This window comes from Labrus bergylta, chromosome 10 (assembly GCF_963930695.1).
Source record: "Labrus bergylta chromosome 10, fLabBer1.1, whole genome shotgun sequence".
Taxonomy (NCBI): Eukaryota; Metazoa; Chordata; class Actinopteri; order Labriformes; family Labridae; genus Labrus; species Labrus bergylta.
In genome coordinates this window covers 12,581,552-12,606,862 of record NC_089204.1, presented here as the reverse complement: position 1 = coordinate 12,606,862, position 25,311 = coordinate 12,581,552, and the positions used below count along the sequence as shown (strand labels likewise).

At 39.8% G+C, this 25,311-nt stretch overlaps 1 protein-coding gene across 2 annotated transcripts in view; it reads left to right on the top strand.

Moving 5' to 3' along the window:
• The window catches only part of gfra1a (gdnf family receptor alpha 1a), a 100,230-nt gene that overhangs the window by 48,291 nt on the left and 26,628 nt on the right, over nucleotides 1–25,311 (top strand). For both annotated transcript variants that reach the window (XM_020639219.3, XM_020639220.3), the window contains 2 exons: nucleotides 21,385–21,563; nucleotides 23,352–23,524. In XM_020639219.3, coding sequence (XP_020494875.2) covers nucleotides 21,385–21,563; nucleotides 23,352–23,524 — 352 coding nt within the window. The remainder of the gene's footprint in view (nucleotides 1–21,384; nucleotides 21,564–23,351; nucleotides 23,525–25,311) is intronic.

Sequence of the window (25,311 nt, the reverse complement as noted above, 5' to 3'; positions counted from 1 at the left end):
CTCCACTAGAACATTATGAGTGTCAAACCCTTTATTACCTGTATTCTCATTTATTTTATTCCATAATTTATAGTGGAAGTGTCTCCACATATTTAAAGTGAAATGACAAAAATGTATTAAATGATCTTTTATAATAATACTTGAATTTTATTTGTTTCAATGTTAAATGTTATCATTCGTTATTAACACTCTTTAGCCCTCTTTAGGATTTAAATCAAACTCATGATTAAATCAAAGCATAGAAACAGTGAAGTTTACAGCTTCACTCACTTCAGCAGGGTTCTATCTGACTCCTGTAGAAATGATCACCTACAGACTCTTACCTGTCTGTCGCTGTTTCTCTCTGCCTCTGTGAACGGCATCTGTGGTTTCAAATACTTTTTACAAGTCATGTTCAGTACAGGCGCGTGGTTCATCCATGGACAGAGAGGTACTGTCAGGCAAGAGCAGCAGGTGCAAGGAAGCAGTCTGTGTTTATCCTCCTGTATGCCAAACCTTTTTCTCCACTGGTATGGAGATTTGGAAAGTGAAGCCAGAAGGGAAGTTCATTTAGCCCCACAATCTTTCTCACTGACTGAAAATAAGAGTTGCTTTCTGAAAGGCCAAACTTTCATTTACTTCCCATGTGCTTCTTGAAATGCAGACTGTCTAAATGTATCTCTTATACGGCTGTGGCTCAGTTGGTAGAGTCGTTGTCGTCTCTCAAAGTGAAGGTCGAGGGTTCGATCCCCAGCTCCTGCAGCAACTTGTCCAATGTGTCCTTGGGCAAGAAACTAAACCCAGAATTGCTCCCGCTGCTTCGCCGGCGGCGTATGAATGGGATTAGTTACTTCTGATGGTCTCACGACATAGCCATCTCTGCCATCAGTGTGTGAATGGGTAGCTGTGACATGCGGTGTAAAAAAAGTGCTTTGGGTAGTCTGAAGACTAGAAAAAACACAAAATACATCTCAAATCCATTTACCATTTATCATTATATCTTAAAGTATTTAATTTTGTCTCACATTGGTTAATTATTTCAGTTTCCACGCTCTTTTTTTTTTGTTGTTGCAGTTTTTGGTATCTGATTTCAACTCATAGCCCTTCTTGTTTTTCAGCCTCATTTTCCTTGGCTGCAGGGCTTTAACGTTTACTGGACAAGAGTTCAAAATTCAGAGTTTGAATGTAACTGAAAGCTATTTTCAAGGTTAGGTTAAAAGAAGTTGAGATATCACTTTTTTCTAAAGTATAAAAAGCACTCATGTATCCCTTGCTCTGGTTATTGCTTAGTTTCCTTTGCAGGGGCTAGCCTTTCTCTTTACTCTCTTGTTGCTGTTCCCTGTATGCACAGCTGAAACAATGATGAAGTGACCAACACTGTGAACACTCTGGGTTAAATGACTGAATGTGTGCTGTCTATTAGAGCAGATTAGTTCATGTAGCCCCTGAGGCTCATCCAGCCTGGAGCTAATGTCCTGTATTTATCGCCTTAACATGACCACAGGCCCTCGCTGGCTTACGGGCTTCTTTCTTTCATCTCCTGTACTCAAAACAAACCCTCAGCCTTATTTGCAACAACAACTAAAAAAGCTTAAATCCTTAAAAGAAAAGCTGAACAACACTAGAAGCTCAGCAAGAATGAGAAACAGCAAATTATTTTCAGTAAGACCTACTTTTCAAGAAACTGTGTTTTTGTATAGCCATAATTAATGTGCGTGTTTGTTTGTTGGGGGCTTTAACGAACAGACATACTTTTGGAGTTTTTCTTTTCTGCATCTGTGTCATAGTTGAACACTTACAGGACTGTTGGAAGAGCATTTAAGAAACACAAGTCTACATTATTTACCACCTGACCCAGTTTGTTCTCTTTGAAGAAGCTGTTTAAAAGTGGAATGTGTGACATTTTACACATGAATACAGCAGAAATCAAGTATACCCTCTTTAACTGTCTCTCCGAGTTATGACTGTCTACAATGAGTAAGAAGCACGAGTTCCGCTGGCTGTGTTGTTGTTGGAGCTGTGTTTACATTATGTTTACATGGATGGGACGGGATAAAGCTGTTTCAGCCAAGAACAAGAGAAAAGAAGAATACCACAGTCTACTCACTGCTTATTTGGATGTCACATCATTCCTTGTCTCTTTATGTGCAATGTGAATTTATGAGCTAACTGAGGTGTGCTAACATTAGCCTGCTAACACAACAATGCAGACCATGCAATTGCAGCTCAAGCCAAGCATCCTCCTTCGTGCGAATGCGAGTGGAGAGGGCTTGGAGGTGTGGCGCTGGAGAAGAGCGGAGGCTTCAGCATAGAGAAGGTGTCGCCCCAAACAGCAGTTTGTATTGGTTTCATGCTGGTGCTCAAGGGCGACATCTATTGGATCAAAAAGTCACACACTCCTCCTTTAAAGGGGAAAAAGGCACACTTTTGAAAAATTATAAAAATGCCAATTTCCACTGACACACTGATAAGTGGCTCCTTAGTTAAGGCGTTATATCCCATATATTGATGTTCCCATAACTGCTGTAACGTGCTGTCCAGGTTTAGAAATGACTGCCATGACAAGCTGAAGGTTTTAAGCATATATTTAGTCTATTTCATTTTAATGGAGTAAGTGGTAAATAAAAACACCCATTATTTCAGCTGAAAGCGCCTCAGGCGAGACATCTGCCAGCAGTTACTGTCACATGATGCAGTCAGCTATGACGATCAATTCTATTGACCAGGCCAGGAATATGGGATTGATCCTTCATTGAAGGGATTGGCAGATGATTGTAATTCAAGTTTGCCTGGTGTAAACTCATGAGTGCGATTCGTTCGCTGTTGACACGCAAGGGTTTTAATAAAGCTCAATTACAAGTGAGTCGTCTTTATTAATGGGCATGCCTGCAGGTCTGCACGTTTCTCTGTTGTGACTTCCTGTGATTCAATTGTCCAGGAAGTAGCGGGTAGGAATGTGTTTGTGTGATTTGTTTCTCATCATCTCACTTCACAGCCGCTGCAGACATGGGGTCGATCCGCCACGCAGGATGATAGATTCTTTCATTCCTGGGATGTCAAGAGATATGGATGTGTGTGTGTGGTGTGTGTCTGTCTGGTGCGTGCGTGCGTGTGTGTGCTTGTGTTTTATGCATTAGTAGATAAAACATCCCTCCTGTCCCGTGTAACCTCTGCTGTAATGGTTCTGTAATGAATATCCATAAACCACAGGCAGGCATCAAGCACACACACACACACACACACACACACACACACACACACACACACACACACACACACACACACACACACACACACACACACACACACACACACAGAGACAGACACACACACACACATACTCACATAAAACCTGCACACTCATGTGACTGAAATTACATACAAGTCAAACAACACGCACAGCCATAAATACAGTCAGGTTTGGCTGCAAACATGCACAGATGGATTAGAGGAAAACATTTCTGATGCTGCAAATTTTATTTCTTCTTGAAACACACACAAACATTTAACTATTCCCAGAAGAAGACAACACACGGTGTATACAGATAACAAACACTGGATTTAGCAAAGACGGACAAACTTCTGTTAATGTGCACTGAAACATTTACATCAAGCTTTCATAACAAATGATAAGAATCCATGACTGATCCTCAGTCACAATCACAGAGAGTTTTCTGAAGTAAATGAAACACAAAATAAATACACACAAACAACTTAACGTACACTTCACATGTGTATTTATAAAAGTAACATGTACACAAAATATTTTTTTAATAATAACATTTCTGTGTGAAAGCCTGCTAAAAAACTTGTGATAAAATATATTTTTTTAAAAGACTGAATTGACTTCCTACTTGTACAGTAAATTATCCAAGAAGGGGGTGTGGCCAGAACCGTGGAGGTCGATCCAAGCGGAGCATAACAGCATCCAGAGCTGCTGTTGGATCTCACATAGAGACGCAGGAGGATTGAAATCTATATGTATTTTTTTTTTTGTTTTCATACAACAGCAGTTGCGGTACACTTTGCCTCCTCAAATGTGGGTGGCTGTGGCCAACAGATGCTTCTGTGCTGCACCATTGTTTGCTTTTTTTTTAAAGTAAATTCCCTTAGGTTCAAGCTTGGAAATAATCTAGAGAGGGATGTGTCTGACTTGAGTCTTGGTGTATGTTTTGGATCACAAAATATACTTCATAAAGCTTTTTGAGCAAAAAAACCCCTTGGTAAAACAGTATTGGATGAATTCAGCCTTATCCAATTAGGAAACATAAAACCTGTCCTACAGAGTAAACTTTTACAGTCCGACACACAGGAAGCACACAGTAAGTGATGAGTCAACCAACTTGTAACTTTAAACTAGAAGTTAGAAAAATGGGTCTTAAATCATCTACTTAGACGTCTAGACATCCTGCTGCAATTTAGAAAAGGCCAAATAACTATTGGCATGGTCAGAGACACTTAAGACATCTTTGCAGAACCTTTTTCCTTCTGTCTATCTGTCAAATTCACTCTGACTTTGTTGTGATGGACGGGGAAAAAATAACAGATCCTGATTAACTCAGCATGGCTTCCTCACTGTGTAAGATAAGTGAAGGCGCTGTGTACAAGCTGCAGCTGTGGAGCCAAATGGACAGCCGAGATGCTGGAGGCCACCGTTTATTTCCTCTGAGAGCTTTCTGTTTGGTTTGATTTTATTGAAAGGTACAGGCTTGAGTAGTTGAACAAAGCATGGGCGGCGTGAAACTCAAGAGATACACAGAGAGTAAAAAAGTGAAACATTGAAGCAAACAGTGATGAAAAGGCTGCGACAAAAGACAATTGCAGGGCTTGATATCATCTCAAAAATGCAAAAACTCTGAAACAAACTCAAATCATAAAGGATGAAAGATGTTCTTTGAGTTGAACTTTATGATTAAAGCTGACAAAACAAAAACAATCATGGGAGAATAACACATATGTTAGCGTCCTTCTTTTCTCTTCATGATTTCCTTCTTTTGTTTAGCAACTCTTTTCATAGACGGCATCCTCAGTGAATGTAATTAGAGGACACACTGACCCATTGTTCTCATGTTTCCAAATAATAAGCATGAAGGGGAAGTCATCGGTCAGTAAATGAGCCTGGGGTCGCCTGTCAAGTCATTAAGTAATCATTAACTAATCTCATTTAATCATGACCTCATCATCCATCCCCCCCGAACACCCACCACCACCACCACCAGATTGCTTCACTAACATCACAGGCTCAGATCACTGCTCATACATGGCAGGGGACTGACTGGACAACCAGATATGTTTACAATCCTTTTCAACATAGGAGAGCTGCAAACTTGTTTTTTTGTTTACTTTGGTTGAATTAAACTAATAATAACATGAATTGCCTTGGATTCAACTTTGGACTTCACACATCAAATAGATGATTATCAAAGGTTGCTGAAAATGTGTGGGTGCTATTTTGGTTGATGCAAACTGAAACCTGGTCCCCTTTCCCTTGCCTTGAAGCCTCACTTTTATCATGCATCATGCATCCTATCAGTATCAATTGTACCGTCACCATTTGTTACTCGAAGCTATTTTATGTAATGGGCAAGTCCAGTCGATAATAATTTCCCATATTAAAATGTTGTCCTTGTAGTAATAGTGAGTATTGGTTTGGTAGTTTAATTTTGTCTGAAAATCAGAAACCTTGAATTTGTAAAGTAGAGTTGATTTAAATAGTAAAAAGCAAGTGGGATAATTCCCCATACTAGATTTGCTTTTTACATGGCAGCTTTCCGTTTATAAAAAAATAATGTATGCCTATGGCTCCCTGAAAGTTGGAATAAATAATTAAATCATCTTTAAAACTAAAGTGGTTTTTGTTTAGTCATTTGCAGTTATATAAAGTCTGGAGTCATGAGTCTGGAGGAAGACTTATAAAACGTGTTACCAATATGTTATAAACCAGGTGTTTGAAGGTGAAGTTGTTAAAACATTACCTTCTTATTACCCACTAAATAAAGGTACATTTCTCACAACTATTTTTAAAATGAATTTGATGGTGGCCTTTGCCTCTGATATAAATACGATTCACTGTTTAAGAAAGATAGCTACTCTTCCACTCACTGCTCTATAGCTCGCTTTGTTTCCTCTTTTACTATCACCTTGTTCTCCTGTCTCCATCTACACTTTTGCTCCCCAAACACCACTTTTAGCTTTGTCTCTATGTTTGACTTCTTTCCCTCTCGTCCTATCCCATTTGGCTGTCTTTCTCTTTCTTTGTTCCTCCTTTCCTCTCCCCTCATCTGCTTTTGTGAGCAGTCTGGATGGTGTCAGCACTCACTTCTCTTTCTTTCTCATTCCTTATAAGGCCTCTTTCATACACTCTCAATCTTGCTATCCCTGCAACCCCTCCCATACAAATCTCATCCCCTCCCACCGCTCTTTCAGCTTTCAACCTGCCAGAAGAGGTAGAGGAGTCCTCATCCATCTTGCAGCCAGACTTTGACGTGCCTGGATGTTAAATTAAAAACATATAGCCCCCCAAAAATTGGGTTGTATGCGCCCAAAGTGTCTTAGACACGCCTTAGAAAATGAGCATCATCCATCAAAACCTTCCTGCATCTTTGAAAAAGCTTGGAGAGGAGAAAATGCTTTCTGACATCAGCTATCCAAATAGCCAATTATAGGAGGGGTGTGTGTACAAACTTTGCAAGTGTTCACACATGTAAATGCATCCTTAGACAAGAACACAACACAAGACCAGTAAAAAAAAAAAAAGACACACAAAGACGTGTAAGCACTGCTCTGATATTCACATTGAGGATATGTGCATCTCTCTTATCTAACGTCTGACGTGCCAGACACTTAAGAAGCATGGCTGGGTATGTGTGAAAAGCTGTGTTTGCATTTTGCACATCCATTAGTCCACATATCAAAACACGTGATAGATGGATTCTGGGTCTGTGTAGACATGAAACTCTATAGCAGAACATATGCAGCATCCTCATTAATATCACATGTTTTGTCTTTTCAATTTCATTGTAGTGTTATCCAAAAATGTTTAACTATTTTACTTTTGCCTAGTCTTATTATTTTGGTCTGCAATATGATTGGCTGATATCAGAGAATGACATCATACCGTTTCCCCCAAAGTATTCTTGAATTAGTCTAGAGGTTCCCAACCTTTCTGGAATATCTACTTCCAAATCTCTGTAATTGGTTCGTCTTTCAGTTGCAGGTTTATTAAGTTGAATATATTTGCCATCATCAAGTAATTCAGCTTTCATGCTACCATTTTTAGACACTAACTTTTGCTTCCAAATCCCTCCATGTTCTCTTCCCTGTTCGCTGGTTAGTTTGTGACAGTGTTCTGGAGTAACACTCAGACACTCACAGTCTTAACAAACAGAAGAAGCTGTTCTACAACTAAAACACAACCCAACAAGTATTCAAAATGTATATGTGTGCTCACTCTTACTTTCTTGTTGACTCTGCCGTAACAACCATGTGTTTGTCAAAAACTCTGGACAACAAATAAGGGCCATGAAGGCAGCATGCTTATATTACAAAACATGGCTTTTTTGGGGTGTTTTTTCAATGGGATCTTAGTGGACAGTTCATTATATTAAAATGCTTGATACTTCTTTTATTTATGATTAATTCATTATTGAAGCACAGGTTTTTACAATGGACCTGGGAACTCTTTGGGATTCATTGTCTAACTGCAGGGCATCTGAACAAGTCAGATATTTGAAGACTACAACCAGAGTCCTTTGGTTCTCTTCATCTTGCCATTGTAGTGCATTTATCTTTGAATGTATCTTTTTGTGTCTGACTCAGATATTTGTCTTGATCCATTGAGACATATCCATTAATTATTATCTAGCTCTCATTGAGGATACCGCTGTCAGCCTGAAAGATTTAAAAGACTTGTGTCTTTAGTTGTCAAACTCAGCCGCTGGTAATCCCGGTGATCTTTTTGTCCAGACAGAGACACACTCTTACTCTCTCTCTACTCTCTCTACTGTCAGAGTGCAGAGTTAGCTGACTGTGCTGCTGTCCTTCAGTATCGATCTGAAAGTCCTGGGCCGCCAGATTGCTTTCACCAGCCACCACCTCCTCCTGTCATAAAGGAAAAGCAGCACAGATTTCACTCTGTTTTTTGTGGACAGGAAAAAGAAAGATGGCTGATGGAAGCAAGGCTGAGATGTTGTTGCTCTAAAACTTGGAGTAAATGGTCTGGATTGATGAGGAACGTAGCCTTTATTGATGAGCTTTTTGGACAGGATAAACAGAAATCTTCTGTTTAAGTGGAACTATATGCCCACTTTCAGTCTTTCTCTCACTGTCTCTTTCTCATCTCCACCCTTACTCAAACACCTGAAAGGGCACCAGCAGGACTAATTATGGACCAACAATAACTCCCCCCCATCAGCTTCTCTCCACTCCCAGCGGCGTAACAAATTCATTGGCACATTGCTGCCACTATTGTAAATCAATCTGACAGACTCTGAGGTAAGCTACTGAATACAATTATGTGCCATGTGCTTGTGCTGCAACTTGTACTCACACCAGAGTAAATAGGCTATCCAGTTGTTAGATGTCCACATCCATCTCATCGGTGGACTTTTTGATGTTCAGAGAGGGACCTCAGGTGGGGGACAGTGAAGGCAGAAGGGCTTGGAGATATTGGCGGCTAGGGAGCTGGGACAGGTGATTTGAGAAGGGGGACCACTAGTAGTAGATGGTGTAGACAGAATGAGTGGATATATTAAACAGAAGAAAATGGGTGCTACGGGTATTATCCAGATATGAAGGTGGAAGGGAAGGGGGCGTTAGATGTTTAGTTGATGCATTAGTTCTCGAGGTACTGAAGGCTGAGAACCACAAAACCTGACATCAAGAAGGGGTTTTGTTCTTGGCTTAGATGACAAAAGTGTTACCAGCAGTGTTTGTTGTAAAGCTTCCAGGGTACAGTCAGTAGCAGTCGTCAAATTGGTAACACCAATTAAAGTTGGAGTGTTAATTTCGGATATGAATACTCAACCCAAAGATTTACGTCCTATACAAAAGACTCTACTTGCATTAATGCCTTAAACGTTTTAGCTTTCTAGGTTTACATCCCAGTGAATGAACCTGCTCTGAAGTGTAATAATCCCAAGAATACACTTATTTTGTAGCATTACTTATTTATAGCATTTATTTATATTTATAGCATCCCATTAATCCAGCCATCCAGATATACCTAATAATTCACTTTTTTTAGTCTACATCTGTAAATTTTGTAATTACTGTACATAGCACAGACTCTTGCACTTTCTGCTTATTTGCACTTCTGGTGAGATGCCAAACCTCATTTCGTTACTCTATACTTGTATATGTGTAATGACAATAAAGTTGAATCTCATCTCATCTCATCTCAAGTGTAATCGCTGGCTCCATCCGGAAGATCTGCTCGTCCCTTAGGGCTTTACACAGTGATGATGTCACATATACTTATCTCGGCTGAAGGAAACTTTAAAAAAATATTAAACTTACATTGATTAAAATATAACAGACAGAGTCACAGCAGACCTCCTTTGCTGTTGGATTTGTCCATTCAACTACATGCATTCATTTAATAGCATAGTTGCCTGTAGAAAATGGTCTTTAGGGCCACAGGACATTACTAAAGCATAACTGGAAGTTGCCTCTGCACAAAATTATAAGCAAGGCTTAGAGGCAATGGAATACCCAGGTTCTCACAAGACATCCATGATGACATGATTCTACATGTCAAGTGTTAAAGGGAAAAGCAACTTATTCTGCAATTTTCACGTAAATTGACAACTTATAGGTATGTGACGTACCATTGGCAAATGATTAACATGTTTAATTTAAATTTAAGAGAAAGAAAACTTTGTTAAGATGCACCAAATAAAACAATCTTGTTCTCAATATTCAATGATTCTATAAATCTTGTGTTTGCTGCAGCTGACTCATGGCTTCACACTTGAAGTAAGATGAGCCGTTGTAGGAGTATGGATAGTGTGCAGGGCTCCGGCCCCCGACAGCCGGGGAGCATTGTGGGGGTGGTGTACTGTACTGTACACTACTGGAATGTGTTTGTGGAGATTATTAAAGAGCCATATATTTCTGCTGCAGCCCCAAAGGGCCTGCTCTTACCGGCTGATATCCACTCTGGCAGACGGGTAATGAAACAGGCCTCGCTGGAGATTCATCAATGTGGAGAGGCAAGGCGATTCTCTTCCTCTCTTCCTCCCACTCTTCTCTCCTTTTTCTGTCGCAAGTTTATTTTTTTTTTACTCCCTCTCTCTCTGTCTCAGTTTTGGTCTGTTGAATGTTCTAAGCTGCAATACCAACTTGTATCTTGACAGCCTTTGTGTCCTAACGTCACAACTCTCTGTTTGACTCTTTCCTGTCAGATTCTGCTCCGCTTTCACGACAGGAGAGCTTTAATGAAGTCATTTGGTTTTCTTAGAATCCCAAGAGTCAAACCAACTAGCATGCTCAATACTTAATGAGCAAATCAACTATGTTTACTCACAGTCTAAAATGCACTTGGCAAGTAAAAAAAAAAAAAAAGTCTTGCAATGATTTCCTGAAAACTACTTTCCAATCAACTAATTAGCTTCTTGTGTCCCTGCTTGCCTTTTTAGCTACTGGATAAACCTGATAGCCAATCATTTTGTGCTTTGTTTCAATTTAGTTACGTCAATTACTACCATATAGTGTTTTGATCACTTGAAACGTAGCTGCAGTGTGCGATTATCAACAGGGTAAACGGATGAGGATTGCAGCAATTGACAACTTTTTTTTTTGACAGGTTTTGTCAGTGACTAATTGCTATGATGCAAAACATTAAGGTTGACATTTTTCTGCTTTGTCATCAGCTCAAATATCTGCTAGCTTTCATTAAATATAATCTTACGTTATTGTGTGCGTTCTTTTTCACGCATTGTGGAATATACAATCCCACAACAAGACCAATAATTGAGCTATTAAATAATGAGATGTTTCCACCATCAACACTTGAGATATTAACTGTAATTAGTACACCATCAGGATACCTAAAGCTAATTATGTTTTTGCATGGTTGTCAGTATGAATGCACATAGAGACTCAAAAGTATATTTAGGCTCATGATCATTTAGCTTGTTTGCTAAATTGATTGTTTGCTAAGAAGCTTGTTTCAATGTGCCCTGCCATGTTTTTTTTTTTTTTAAATACACATAGTAGTACACAAGTAGTTATTTTGAGCAAAGTTAACGCATGAACAAGTTAAGAGTAAAACTCTGGATTTGGAGCCAGCAGGGGAACTTCTAGCCGCAGAGGTGCTGAAGTTAGTCACTCAACTATGATAGGCACACAGCTAATAGCGTGTTGATATTACAAGCTAGCCCAGAGGGGTTCAAAAGGGAATACATTTGGGGAAGGATAGCGAGCAACCATAAAGCTGTGAGGAAGGATTTTTTTTTTTGCCAACACACAAGATTTGCCAAGGGGTTATATTTCTTCTTCCCATCAGCTCCAGCAGTCTGAATCCCAGGTTTGGGGAAGAGCAATTTGGACCAAATGTGAATTTTTAGGCCAGGAAATAGGGTCATGTATGAAATTGGAAGAGCTGATGATGTACCCAGAGCATGCTTTGTATGCAGGTGAGCAGTTCTTTTGAGACCTGGCTTGAATTGTTTGTCAAACTGGTTAGATGGAACGAGGTGAAGGGGATTTGTTGATGAAGAGAGAAGTATAACACTTCTATAGCATGAGATGTCAGAAGAATGGAAAAAAAAGCAGCTAATGGAAAAGACAGGAGTAATTGTCTTTGGCAGAATTTTATTGGACTGTGTGCCAATAAAGCTCAATAAATTCTACGGAATTGGAGGGAGATGGCAAGGAGTGATGGAAGAAGAGGAGATATAGATGAAAGTGTGGAAAAGAGAGAGAAAGAGACTGTTGCACTACAGGGATCAATTACTAGGAACTGTGAGTTATGGTATTTGCTGCACCAAGTGCCATGTGGCTTTATTGCACTGGGACAGCGTTGGGAGGGAGAGGGAGATTATTAACCACATGGAAAGAGAGAGAGAGTGAGGGAGGGAGGAAGGGAGGGAGAGAAAGAAAGCTGACGGAAAATCAGAAAGTGTTGAATGAAAAGTGGAGAGTTAAGAAAGAAAAAGGAAAAAAAGTAGGAGGAAAGAAAGATGAGTAAACCTTGAGGCGCTCTCTTCATTCTGCCTCTTGGAACCCTCCAGTCGCTCCATTTCTGCTTGTCTTGCACTTTCAAGCGTGGGGCCCATTAAGGTGGATGACAGTGTAACTCACCTCTGATAATCAACAGAGAGAGGGAGGGAGAGCATATTCGCAGGGAGTGGAGACCTTAGTCCTTGTTTATTTTGAGTGTTATGTATCTGATCTGACTGTGCTACAATTCCTATAAGTGGGAAGGAGGTGGGGAACTAATTTACACACGTCTAATAATTAAGATATGTGGACATATGTACTTTTCAGTTTAACAGGTTATAAGGGGGAAAAATCCAATGCCCCAATTTTCAAATAAAGGCCTTAATTTGATGTATGTTCAGTCAATATTTACTCCCCTCAATTGATAGTGAATTTAATGTAAAATTGCAATAGACCATCTTTAATAGAAATTGCATAGAAATTGGGCATTACAGCACATTTTGGGGTAATTCTTAAGATCATTTTAACGTATCACATCTGATACTTCATATCGTGTAATGTGCTCCCACTAGTAAACTTTCCATCCCAAGTTCCCAGAATAGAATTCAAAGTGATTTCTTCAAAGTTCAAACATCCAAAACCCAAAGGTAATTAATTTGAAACTATGAAAGCATGAAAGCTGTAAATTATCATACTTTAAGGCAGTTATTTGGCTGGAAAAAAGTTATCTAGTAACTTCTTGTGGATAAACTTTGAGTTTAATAACTAAATGTTTGCACTACTTACCACGTTTCCTGTGCAGATGACATGGTAGCTGCAGTTATAGATCACAGCATACACAGAAATGAAGCTAAATATAAATCTTAAGCTACAAACTGTTTCCGTTTATTGTATATGAAGTCTTGTTACCCCTCTGTGTCAGCGTGTTTGTTGTGTAATCCCCTGCAGCCACGCCAGCAGGACAAATCCCTGCACTTCTATTGTACTTAGCAAACAAAGAGGCTGTGAATTATAGTCAGACACCCAGTGGCACATCATCCAGCCGCCCGACTGTTTCCACTGCTGCAGTGCTTTGAGTAGTGGAAACAAAAACACCTGTCAAGTGCTCCCAGTTTCCCCTCACTGACCCTCGGCTGGCTGGCTGAAGTTCAGAAATGTATTCTGCCTGACTGGGTTAAAAAAAAGTTGATGACACTCTACTGGGACAATTGTAAGACATATTCAAGGTAGCTATAAAAGACGGTTATATATATATATATATTGTTATATTTTCTTCCAAAATGTGAGTTGTTTTCTTCTCCCCTCCTCATCCATCACCTGAACTATGAATGCCAAGTTTGGAGCTTTTGGATAATGACAGCAGTTGGCAGATCGTCTCCAATGGTAACCTCTTGGGTTTTAATGAACTGGTGCTGAACAAAAGGACAATGGACACTTCAACCATTAGGTCAACCAAATTAATTTCTATTCTGTTGGATGCAAGGCTAGATAGCTTTAATTACAGATCCAATTCATTAGGTTTCCAGTTCATCAAATACAAACATATTTTGTACAGAATATATAAACAGCCCTTACCATTTCTACCTTCAACAACACTCCAGTTTGCTGAATTTTAGCAAAGATCATTGCATATCAGCAGTAGCCATTTTAGTTGTGTACAAAAATACCTTAGCAGCACTAAGACCAGACCATATTAGATCAACAAGTGATTGGCCCAAGCTTAATAAGGTCAGATGGAAATCTGTCTGTCTGTATGGGCGAGGGGGAGCAGACACATCTGACAGGGAAATGTATTATGAGCTTGCAGATTTGTCCCGTTTCCCACCTTTGTTTCTCCAACATGTCTTCAGCCTTGTAAAAAAATAACATTATATATGGCACATTAAATCTAAAATAAAGTAAAATCTTTTTACTCTCAGTAATTTAGAAAAAAGGATTCATTCCTATAGAAAGTAAACCTCAAATGTTGAAACCTTGACTGTTGACGCTTATGGAAATTAGGTGTGGATGGGTCTTTTGAACAGAAAACCAAACGCCACCAAAGGCCATTAAGTGATTCCCCTTTGCGCCAAAGACAAAATAAAGGACAGATGGCAGAGGGGAGGAAAGACGCAGGAAGACATAAGAGAGAAGGAAGTCACAAGAGAAAGGCAAAGACATGGGTAATGATGATTGAGAAAGAGGAAGAGAGGTAATGAGTGGAATACATTCAGAGCCACATGGACAAAGACATGAAAGAGGAGCAGAGAGGAAGACAAAAATGAGGGACTTCATTAGAACGAAGAAGGGTCCAGAGGAGAGGGAAGGGGGAAAAAAAAGAGGAAAAGAGGGACTCCAGAAGTTCTGTAGGGGGGTACAGAGGTGGGTGAGGTCAGGATTTGACCCTGTGGTGTCTCATGATAATTGAAATGAGGTGGGGGTTGTGGTGTTGAAGGGGTGCAGGGGGACTGGAGGAAACAGGCGACATGATAATCAATTTGAGGCTGAATCGGAAACATGAGCCACTGGGGGGGCCTCGTTCCCCCTACCAGGCCTCCAGATGGCCCCGGCCCCAACCCTGTGTGGGCGCTGTCAGAGCATGCAGTGTGTGTGCTTCAATATGTGTGTGTTTTTGTGTGTTTGAGAGACAATGCCATCTGCCAGGGGTGCAAGGGGAGTTCAGCAGATGTATTGCTGCCACTAGGGGCGCTGCAGGGTATAGACGATTACTGTATGAATGTGTGTGTGGGTTTGTGTGTGTGTACAAAGACCCTATGGTCTATGTACATTTAAGGAGAATAAACAGTCAACATTTATCATTAAAAGTGTCATAATTTCACCTGATGTCTTATTCAAGATTGATACCATGAGCCCAGGCCTTTGTGTTGAGATGTTATTCATGTCCCGAGGATGTGTCAGATATGGTCAATCCAAACTCAATTAATTATGCACTATTTCAAAGGTGTTTGGATGTTTCTCTTCGGGAAGACCCCAACCCTGCAGGAATAAAGACATATGGCAAATATGGATCATGAAATTGTTATTTGGGCAATCTTTGACCCTTTCTTTTCAAGTATAAAAATGTCAAAGATGTTTGTTTTGGGTTCATACCATATAGGACAGATTTTAGCCAATTTATAACTACAATGAAACAGTCCCACTCTTTACAGCTGAAGCAAATAACCCTGGTAGTCGTTGTTTATTCAATAAATAATGAGGCTGAGCCAAGCAAGAGCTAGTTAACAAGTCATAATAGTGACCATAGGTTAGCATTAAAGAAGCGTCAGTTGCTACCAAATTGCCAGCTCCCAGTTGCTGCTTACATCAAATTTAAAATCCTGCTGCTCGCTAACAAAACAGCGACAAAACGGATTCTCCTTGCCTTAATTCTCTCATCCAGGTCTACGCCCCCCTTCCCACCCATTACACTCTGCCAATGAAAGGCACCTGATCTAACCTTTACAACAAATCTCTAGCCTGACTCTTCACCTCTCTAGTCCCCCCAGTGGTGGGATGAGTTACCAACCTCCATTTGAGCTGCAGAATCTCTTTGCACCTTTAATAAAAAAGCTAGATGACCCAGCTCTTCCATGAACGTCTACACAAATAGTGATATTGATATGACTGATGAGGATGATAGTGATGATGGCAATGATGATATTTAGTGCCTGTCAGCACTTGTGTCCATTCTGACTTAAAGCTGATCGTATGACATTGTTTCTAACGCTTGAGATCCTATCTTGTGTTGTACTTACTTTCTGATGTATGATAGTCTAAATGGTGTTATATACCAAAACACATTTGGTTTCAGTAAGAGACTAAGACTTATATTGCTCTGAGTGTTACCCGTCTGAGCCCTTCATGCCAAAAGTTAAAATTGAATTACCATCAAAATGTACTGTGTATGTTCTACTCATCATAGGCACCTTTTGAAGCAACCACATTAAGGATGTTCTTTTTTTCTTGGGAGTTTGGATCACAACTTGATTTGAGGCAACTTGAATCTGCCTAATCCTGTCAACAGACAACCACACAAGATTCTACAGCTGTTAAAAACGAAATACTGGTTTGGTAACTGGGTTACCTATTTCTCACCTTACAGATACTCATAAACTGTAGGTGGCTGAAAAAAAAAATCAGAGACATTTTATGTCTCATGAACAGGCACTAAAGACTTCAGTCAGCACTGTATTTGATATAAACTGAATTCAGAGGCCAAGTGCTCAGTCAGCTTCACATACATCAAGTGCAGGGATATTTAAGGGGCTGTTGAAGATGGGGAAAAAAAGATGCTCACAGAGGAGAAAAAGGCTCATCAGGCACCCAGGCTGGGTTAAGGTTTAAAAGTGTATAAAAAGCCTTTAAATAGTCAGGCTTTATGGTTTTAAGTGCAGGACCTCAAAGGGTCTTCACAACTCTGGATATAAACTAATCCTACAACACAAGCTCAAGCAGTGGCTTTGTTGCTTAAAAGTTCTCCTCCTTCCTCTTAGATTAACTCTGCCTCCATCATTAGTGCTTACGTCTTAATGTGTCTTTTCTACACTTGACTAAAAAGCTCTCAAAAAAGAGGCTTTTATGCAATGAAATAAATAATCTACCTGTGTAATAGGAACTTTGAAAAACATCTCGGTCTTTCTATGTGAGGTTAACAGGTTAAAGTGGAGCCTGGTATACTTAATTAAAATGGTTCTTGTGCATAGAAACGTTAACCCTCATACTTCATTATGGACATTTTTATCCATTTGGGCAAATGTTTCCTCTTTATCTGGCCAACATTTTGGGTGTGTCATTTTTGTAAGAAAGTCTCTCTCTTGACACATTTTGGAATGCAATTTTTTTATTTTTTTAATAGATCAATAGAACTCTGTGAAACATGTTTACTCCCCTCTTAAGTCACCAAGGACAAAAATGTCCACTTCCACAAAACTGCTATAAAAATAGAACAGATTGATTTATTTTTCTACTTTTTTTCTGTATACATCTCTTAAACAACTTTAGCCCTGCTCAAAACTATCAAACATTCAATCATTTTTAGGAATTTAACCCTTTAAATGCTATTTAATTACTTGATGTCACTGTTGTTATTTATGAAAAAAAACCCACAAAAATTAGTTATTTTCCATATAACAAATATTTGGTGGCTGGGAGATGTTTTTTTTTTTTTAAATCAGTCTTGGATATGTCAAAGATTATCCAAAATATTGACTTTGATGCATTGTTAGTTTTTGTGTAGCATCAGATTTAAAATGTAGTCCCCTGTTTGGACATTGGAGGACAAAAATGTCCATTTCCAAAAACCGCTATAAAAATAGAACAGATTCATATTTTTTCCTACTGTTTTTTTTGCATAAATCTCTTAAATAACTCCAGCCCTTCTCAAAACTATCAAATATTGAATAATTATCAGGAATTTAACCCTTTAAATGCCAGAATCATATAATGAAACTGGCATTTAAAGGGTCAAATTCCTGATTCCTTTTTGTACTTAGTGACTTAAGAGGGTAGTAAATTAAACTGATGCTTGAGGGTTAAACATGGGTGCAAAGATCAAGTCCTTTTAAACAAGGCAAAAGATACAAAAAAACTGAAAGAAAAAATACATAAAACAAACTTTGCACAGCTGTCAGGAGATGACTGCAGGGTTAGCAGATGACAGTCAGTCTATCTGAGGAAGCTGTAAGAAAAGGTAAAAATACAAGTATTAAGTTTATGTGTGTGCACACTGATCCAGAGAAAAGAGAGAGGAGAAGAGAGGAGGAAGAAGGACACTGAAGGCAGACACAAGGGCTGGGAAGTGGGAGAGATGCAGCATGAGTGGAGGTGCCTGAGAGAGTTTTGAAGTGATGAAGAAAAAAGGAAACGTTTTGGAGAAGGGAACAAAAAAAACTCTGTTACAGCTGCTAGGGGAAAACAGATAATTAAAAGAAGTATTGCTGCATAAAAGGTACTATGCAAAACATTTACTCTGACTTCATTTTACAATGAAACCAAATGTTTAAAATAATCGTAGTTTATTCTTCATTGAATAAAAGTACTTTATCTTTAACATTTGAATATTCCGAACAATCAGCCTTTTCCGATTCAGCTTTTGTTTGTGTGATTTGATTATCTCTGGAACTGGATTATCATGATGATAATTTAAGTATTCACTGCGTGTGCTAAATATGGTTATGTGCAAAGGCGCTGCTTGTCAACAGGCAAGGCAGGCAACTGCTTAGGGCCCCAGATCAATAGGGGGGCCCCTGAGGGCTTACAAACTTTAAACTACAGTACAACTGTGGCTCAAAGTGTGAAAAGTTTCACAATGACAGTAGAAAACCTGCATAAGGGGGCCCCATCTGGACTCTCTGTCATTGCCCTGCTAAGCGTCACATGCACTATTGATGTGACAACCATAGTTTGTCAATTACAGTGAACATAGAAAAAAAAAGAGGAATTATCTTTCTTTGGAAAGCAAAAAGGAACAGGAAAAAGGAGAAGTAAGCATCGGGACACTTGCAGACATAAGAGATGAATGCTGGTTTGAGGGCCCCTTAATTGTATTTTGTCTAGGGCCCTAATAGACTCTTGAATCGCCACTGGTAACGTTTGTGATTGTATATATCCCTTATAGACCAACATGTTCAGTAAATGGTAGTCTTTTCTCTCATTTGAAGCTCTTTATTTGTACTATTATTTATAAAAGAAAATACAGTATCTGAATATTTCCTTCTCTATTTTCTTCTTATTGCTCGAGTCAACACCAGGAGTTGGAATGTGGCCTATTCTCTGTTGATTCCATTCAAGAAGAGTCGAGACAAAAATAAGATGTTCACCCAAAAAAAGGCAAAAACTTGAGATTTGTAGCTTGTGTGTGTGTGTGTGAACACTACAGTACGTGTGTGTGCGTAAGTACGTGCTAGTGTGTGTGTTCAGCGTGTGTGTGTTTTATTATGACAAAAAAAACTATCTGCAAAGTCTGAAAATGAATAAGTTGACTTGTTGACATGTAAACAGGCAGGCTTTGAACCATCCATTCAATAACAATGACAAGCATAACAGAAGAAGACTGACTGCAGAATTTACCTTTAACTTTTACAATGTGACATCCCAGGGTTAGTGTTAAATAGTGACTTTTCTGAAAACCTGCTAAACGCTATACTTTCCTGAGTATTTCTTCTTTTCTAGCTGAATAAACTGCATTGTCACTGTCACCAATTAATACAGCATGCCTTCAACTTAAAATCCCCTTCATGTTTCTGTGTCCCTTTTTAATCTCTCTCCTCCCCCCCCCCCCCCTTCTCCTTCCTTTTCTTGAATCTTATTAACACCATTTGCCATCACAACACGGCCCACGCCCTATCAGCCGCTCACTTTGTTGATTTGCTTACATTGCTCCCGCTGTTCTCGTCTGCTGCCTGCCCTGCACCATGCTTCTGTACGCTTGTCACGCCGGACTTCCCTCGTTTTTTTTTTTTTTTTTTTAATTGGCGCTGTTGAAAGGGGGACAGAAATGCTGTTTTGCTCCATTTTCAGCTGTTTTGCTCCATTTTCAGCTTTAAAAAAGATGCAAGGAGGTTGAGAAGTGTACGTGAATGTTAATTGATAGTGTATCGATGGCAGCACTGGTAATTACTGCAGGCTGACAGATGAGAAAGGCGCTGCAACTGAGACTGTGATGAGTACAGGAACTCTACACAAACGCAGACACACGCACGCACGCACGCACGCACACGCACGCGCACACGCACGCACGCACGCACGCACGCACGCACACACACACACACACACACACACACACACACACACACACTCACACACACACACTCAGACAGAGATGCATCCATGGTTAGCTAGCATAGCCATGTGGACGAGGGCCACTGTTTGATGCAGGCCAGGCTGCAAAATGTGTCTGGTCTTCTTAGCATAAACCCACACAAACACTTGAACAGTTGAATGATAAACATGAGGACAAAGACTGATATCAGCCAACACAAAAACACACTCACACACACACGGACAGAAAAATCTGTTGCCGTGGTTGTCTATTCGTGTCATCTGCAATGAGCATAATGATGATGTTAATATATTACTCTTTTTATGCAAACAAGTATTTTGCGAGGGTTGGCCACAAGGCTTGATTAATCAACAAGGAAAAGCAGACAGCTGAACCAGTGATCCAGAAGGGGGTCTCAATAGCCCCACATTGGGTGGAGCACACAGAAACTACTAATATTTGGCTGTGTTGTGTTTTGCTCCTATATGTATGTAAGGATTTTGTTCAGGTAATCACTGCCACAAACACAATATCAACTAAAGCAGCTTTTGCCTCTTTTTTTTATAGCTGATTATCCAGTCTCCTTAAAGGCCATGTGTTCAAACGATTCAATTTAACTTTTTTTTCTTTTTTATATTTATTCTGTTCATATGGTATTTGTGCTACAAAGAGCTGCCCCAGGACCCTGCACAGGTTGATCATGCCACATACGATCATTAAGTTGGATGTTTTCTCATCAGAAATCATGGTTTCTCTGAAGATGAACAGATTTCAATGACATTTGGTGGAAAGTTAGCCTCCAGGGAAACATTAAGAAAAAACTTCAACAGACTTCTTGTTTTTTTAATGATGTCACAAAGACCACATGAAATGTCTACATGTTCGTGGAAAATTGCCACTTTTTGAGGAGTCTTTTAGGTTTGCAGGATGCTGTATTATTTATCTTTTTTTTTACTACTTTGTCTATTAACTACTTTTGTGACAAAAACTCAGCATACTGTAGTCTGGTTCTGCTGACATACTCAAATTCCTTTTTTAGTCTGGAAAAAAAATATTCTTGGGGCGGCTGTGGCTCAGTTGGTAGAGTTGGTCGTCTCTACACTTGAAGGCTGGGGGTTCGATCCCCAGCTCCTGTCCGATGTGTCCTTGGGCAAGACACATAACCCAAAGTTTATCCTGCTGCTTTATCGCTGCTTTATGAACATATATGAATGGGATAGGTTACTTCTGATGGTCACTTTACATAGCAAACTCTGCCATCAGTGTGTGAATGGGTGTGAATGGGTTGGTGTAAGACTAGACTAGAAAAGCCCTATACAAGCTCAAGTCCTTTTTACCATTGACTACTTTAATTTACTGACATCTTTTTTTGATGAAATTGATGAAACACTAAATGAGCTGTAATTATGCACCACAATCTTGAAATCAGTTCAATTTTTAACCATTGTTGTCTCTTCTCTTCTCTTCCCCTCCCCTCCTTTACTTCCTCTCCTATCTGTCTTTAGGTGAACCTGCAGTGGCCAGAGAGAACAACTGCCTGAACGCAGCCAAGGCCTGCAACCTGAACGACACGTGCAAGAAGTACCGCTCGGCCTACATCAGCCCCTGCACCAGCCGCGTCTCAACAGCTGAAGTCTGCAACAAGAGAAAGTGCCACAAGGCCCTGCGGCAATTCTTCGACAAGGCAAGGCACTTCTGACACAAGCTTAAGTACAATGAATTCAATGAAAAGCAAACATCATGGAGGTTTTCCCTCATGTTTGATATCGGATAAAAGCTTTCCGTCCACCACAAAGGCTCTGCTTTAAAAGGATGATTTTTGAAGCGGATGAAGTTAGAGAGGTTGTCAAAATAACAATAAATAATCATGTGGCTCTTTTTGTCTGGGCTTTGCTTTTCCAGCAGTGAGCTTTGACATTGATTCAGTCATCAAACACAAAAGATGCTCTCGCTGTCTGCGGCATGTTGTAAAATATGATGTGAAACATTGTAATTACAGCCCAGCTCCCGTCATGACTCTGTGGAATAACTCAACTAGGATCACTTCAAATGATCAACAGTATGAGTGAATAGAAATGCACAAAGAATGCATGACAGTGTTAATCATGTTATGATTTGTAGTTTTTGTATTTATTCCTCCACCACAGAACTCTCTGTGCAAACAGCCTTAAGCTTTGACTTCTCTCTGACACAAAACTATGCTGACAATCTAGTGTTTGTGCCATTCCACTAAAACAAAAGAATTCATTGACGCTTTAGTTTTTCATAGGCAACAGAGAAAACTTTGTGCTCAATGTATATATCTGTAAAATGATCCCCCTTGTTTATAAATACATTACCATTTTCATTCAACTTCTTCTGAAAAAAAGGGTTTCTATTGTTAATATAAAGCATAATGTTTCCCTTTTCCTTGGATATGTTTCTTACCGAATCATTGATGATGAACTAAGTAGTAAAGTAAAGGTTTTAAAACCCAAATAATCGACCAACATATAGGAATTAATTAAATTAAAATTCCAACAATGTCATGACTGCTCTTCTTCAAAACAAGATGAAAAGTTAGATGTTCCAAGGTGACTAATTTCCCAGTCGGTTAAACATACGGTAGGTTATATGTTCAAATCAATAACAAAAGACGATGTTGAGGCCGGCAGGGAATCATGGGAGTGATTCTCTCTGCTACTCCAGCCCCCACCCTGCGATGAAAGCCAACTCTGAGATGATCGTAGTCAAGACGAGTGGGCGAAACAGACCGGAGGAAGAGAATATGTTTACCCACGAGCTAATGTATCCAAGTATAATTTACATCACATTTGTTTTACCAGAGCAGCACATACAGCAGCAGTACGGCAGCATTCAGTATTAGTTCCTGCTTCCTTATGTAGCGGTCTTTGACATAACATCCAGTGTTTCCATGGCAACGATAAATATTGCCACCACAAAAGAAAGACACAGGCCCTTACAACTATGAAATTAATGATTTCTGTGGTTTTGATAACTTTTGGAAATATTAGAGGTAATGTAAGATTTCAACCAAAAAATATGTATGACATAGGTTAAGTCCATTTTTTATTAATTTATATATTTTAGTGTAAAAATCCTACATATTACACCTTTTATAAGGAAATTTAAATTCAGCCTAACCGACTAGTCGAAAGGTAAGAAAACAGTTTATTCAAAATTGTCTCCTGGTAAACTGTGTTTTTTGGTTTGCCATGTGTGGCTATCATTAGCATTAGCAGCCTTCAGTCCTCCCTGCAGGCTAACATGCCCATGCTTAATGTACTTACTCGTTGGTTATGCGTCATCGTGTGTCATGTGCGAGGGTGATGTCATATTTGACTAAATGCACACATGCCCAGTCAGCATGTGCAGCCGCTTAGATCATCAACGAAAGAATGAAAAATAAAACAAGACAACTTCAGGCCTCTACACAGATACAAACTTAATGTTGTATTCTTGTGTACTACAGGTTCCTCCCAAGCACAGCTACGGCATGCTGTACTGCTCATGCCCGCTGAGTGACCAGACAGCGTGTTCTGAACGCAGGCGTCAGACCATCGTCCCTGTCTGCTCCTACGAAGAAAAACAGAAGCCCAACTGTCTGGAACTGCAGGCCTCCTGCAAGACCAACTACATCTGCAGGTAGGACACTGAAACAAAACAGAAGAAAGTAAAGAGATGACGAGGGTATTTAGGGGAACCAGACGGTGGTGGGGGGGGGAAGCAATCTAGGTCCCTTTCAGATGTTTATGATTTACACCTTTACACGATTGATTTATTTAAACCAGTCCCAGAGTTTCAATGATGACATGGCAAAACAATATTAGCCAAATTTTACAGGACAACATCATTTGCTCAGCATACACCACTGTCATGTGTCCCAGTACTTATGTGCATCAATGCACCAATAAACAATACTGTACATTTTGTTACATTAATTTCCAGGATTATTCAGCCCTCGCTATCATTGTGATGCTAGATGATGCTTTAATCCAAAATAGCTGACACAAATAGTCTCTGGAGAAGTAATTGTTTTGAAGAAATGGACGTGGATTCATTTTTCCTAACAGGGCAGCCCGTCATCTTCCAAAACCCAATAATCATGCAATACTTTGTGGTGATTTCATCTAGCTCTTTGCTTATACTTACTTTATTGTCGTGAGGAGAAACTATGTCTACTGTCACAACTTTCTTCAGGGGCAGCTGTGCCTAAACGGTAGAGTTGGTCATCTCTCAACTGGAAGGTTGGGGTTTCGATCCTCAGCTCCTGCAGCCGCATGTGTAATGTGTCCTTGGGCAAGACACTGAACCCCAAATTGCACCAGCTGCTTTGTCGGTGGCTTATGAATGGGATTAGTTATTTCTGATGGTCACATTACATAGCAGCCTCTGCCATCAGTGTGTGAATGGGTATAGTGGTGACATTATTTTAAAAGCACTAGTCAGAAGACTTGAAAAGCGCTCTACAAGCTCAAGTCCATTTACCATTTAAAACCTGTGCCAAAATGTTTTATTACACACGTGTCTGTCACGTTAAAAGGAAAATGTGTTCATTTTGACCTGAATGAACAACTGTGAATATGGAGGTGCACAGCAGTTGTTTCATTCTCAAACACACATGAACACCTTTAATCACTAAGGAGGTCATTATACATTGACTGAAGGCAATTCCCTGGAGATTTACATTAACTGTGCAATAACAGAAACCTGTTATTAACCCTTCAAACATAACTCTTCACCTCTAGTGTTTTAACTCTCCATTATGCGTCTGTGTCTCTACTTTATAGTTTACAATTTCACACATACCCCCTTTGACACCCATACTCCTTCTGTATTTAATGTAGTTTAATAAACTACAGAAAAAAAGAGAGGAGTTATTCTTGGTTTGACAATAATAATCCTGAACATCTGACATCTCCAGTATGTGTCTGGGTGTCTGTCTGTGTGTGTTTGTGTTTGTGTGTGTGCGTGTGCGCGTGTGCGTGTGTGTGTGTGTGTGTGTGTGTGTGTGTGTGTGTGTGTGTGTGTGTGTGTGTGTGTGTGTGTGTGTGTGTGTGTGTGTTTGTGTATGTGTGTTGCGCAGTCTCTGGAGCCCACAGGCAGCAGTCCTGTGGTTCTCTGGGATTAAATGGAAGCATTAGGCATCTTAAATGAGCTCCATTTGGACTGTAGCCTCAGGTCTCCCTCCCTCTCTCCTTATACTTTGTCTCTACTTAACAGCAAGCTGCAAAACAACAGTAAATTCATACTACCAGTCTCTGTCCTTCCATCTCTGGCCCTTTGTCTCTCTGTGGCGCTCTCTATCTGTCAGACATACGCTCAGGGCTCAAAAGCAGCTCTCACCGCAGCTCCACTTTCTCCTGGTCCATTTGTCGGGCCACCACAGATAGATTAAAGCCATGCATTTCCACCAGCTCTCTCACCATATG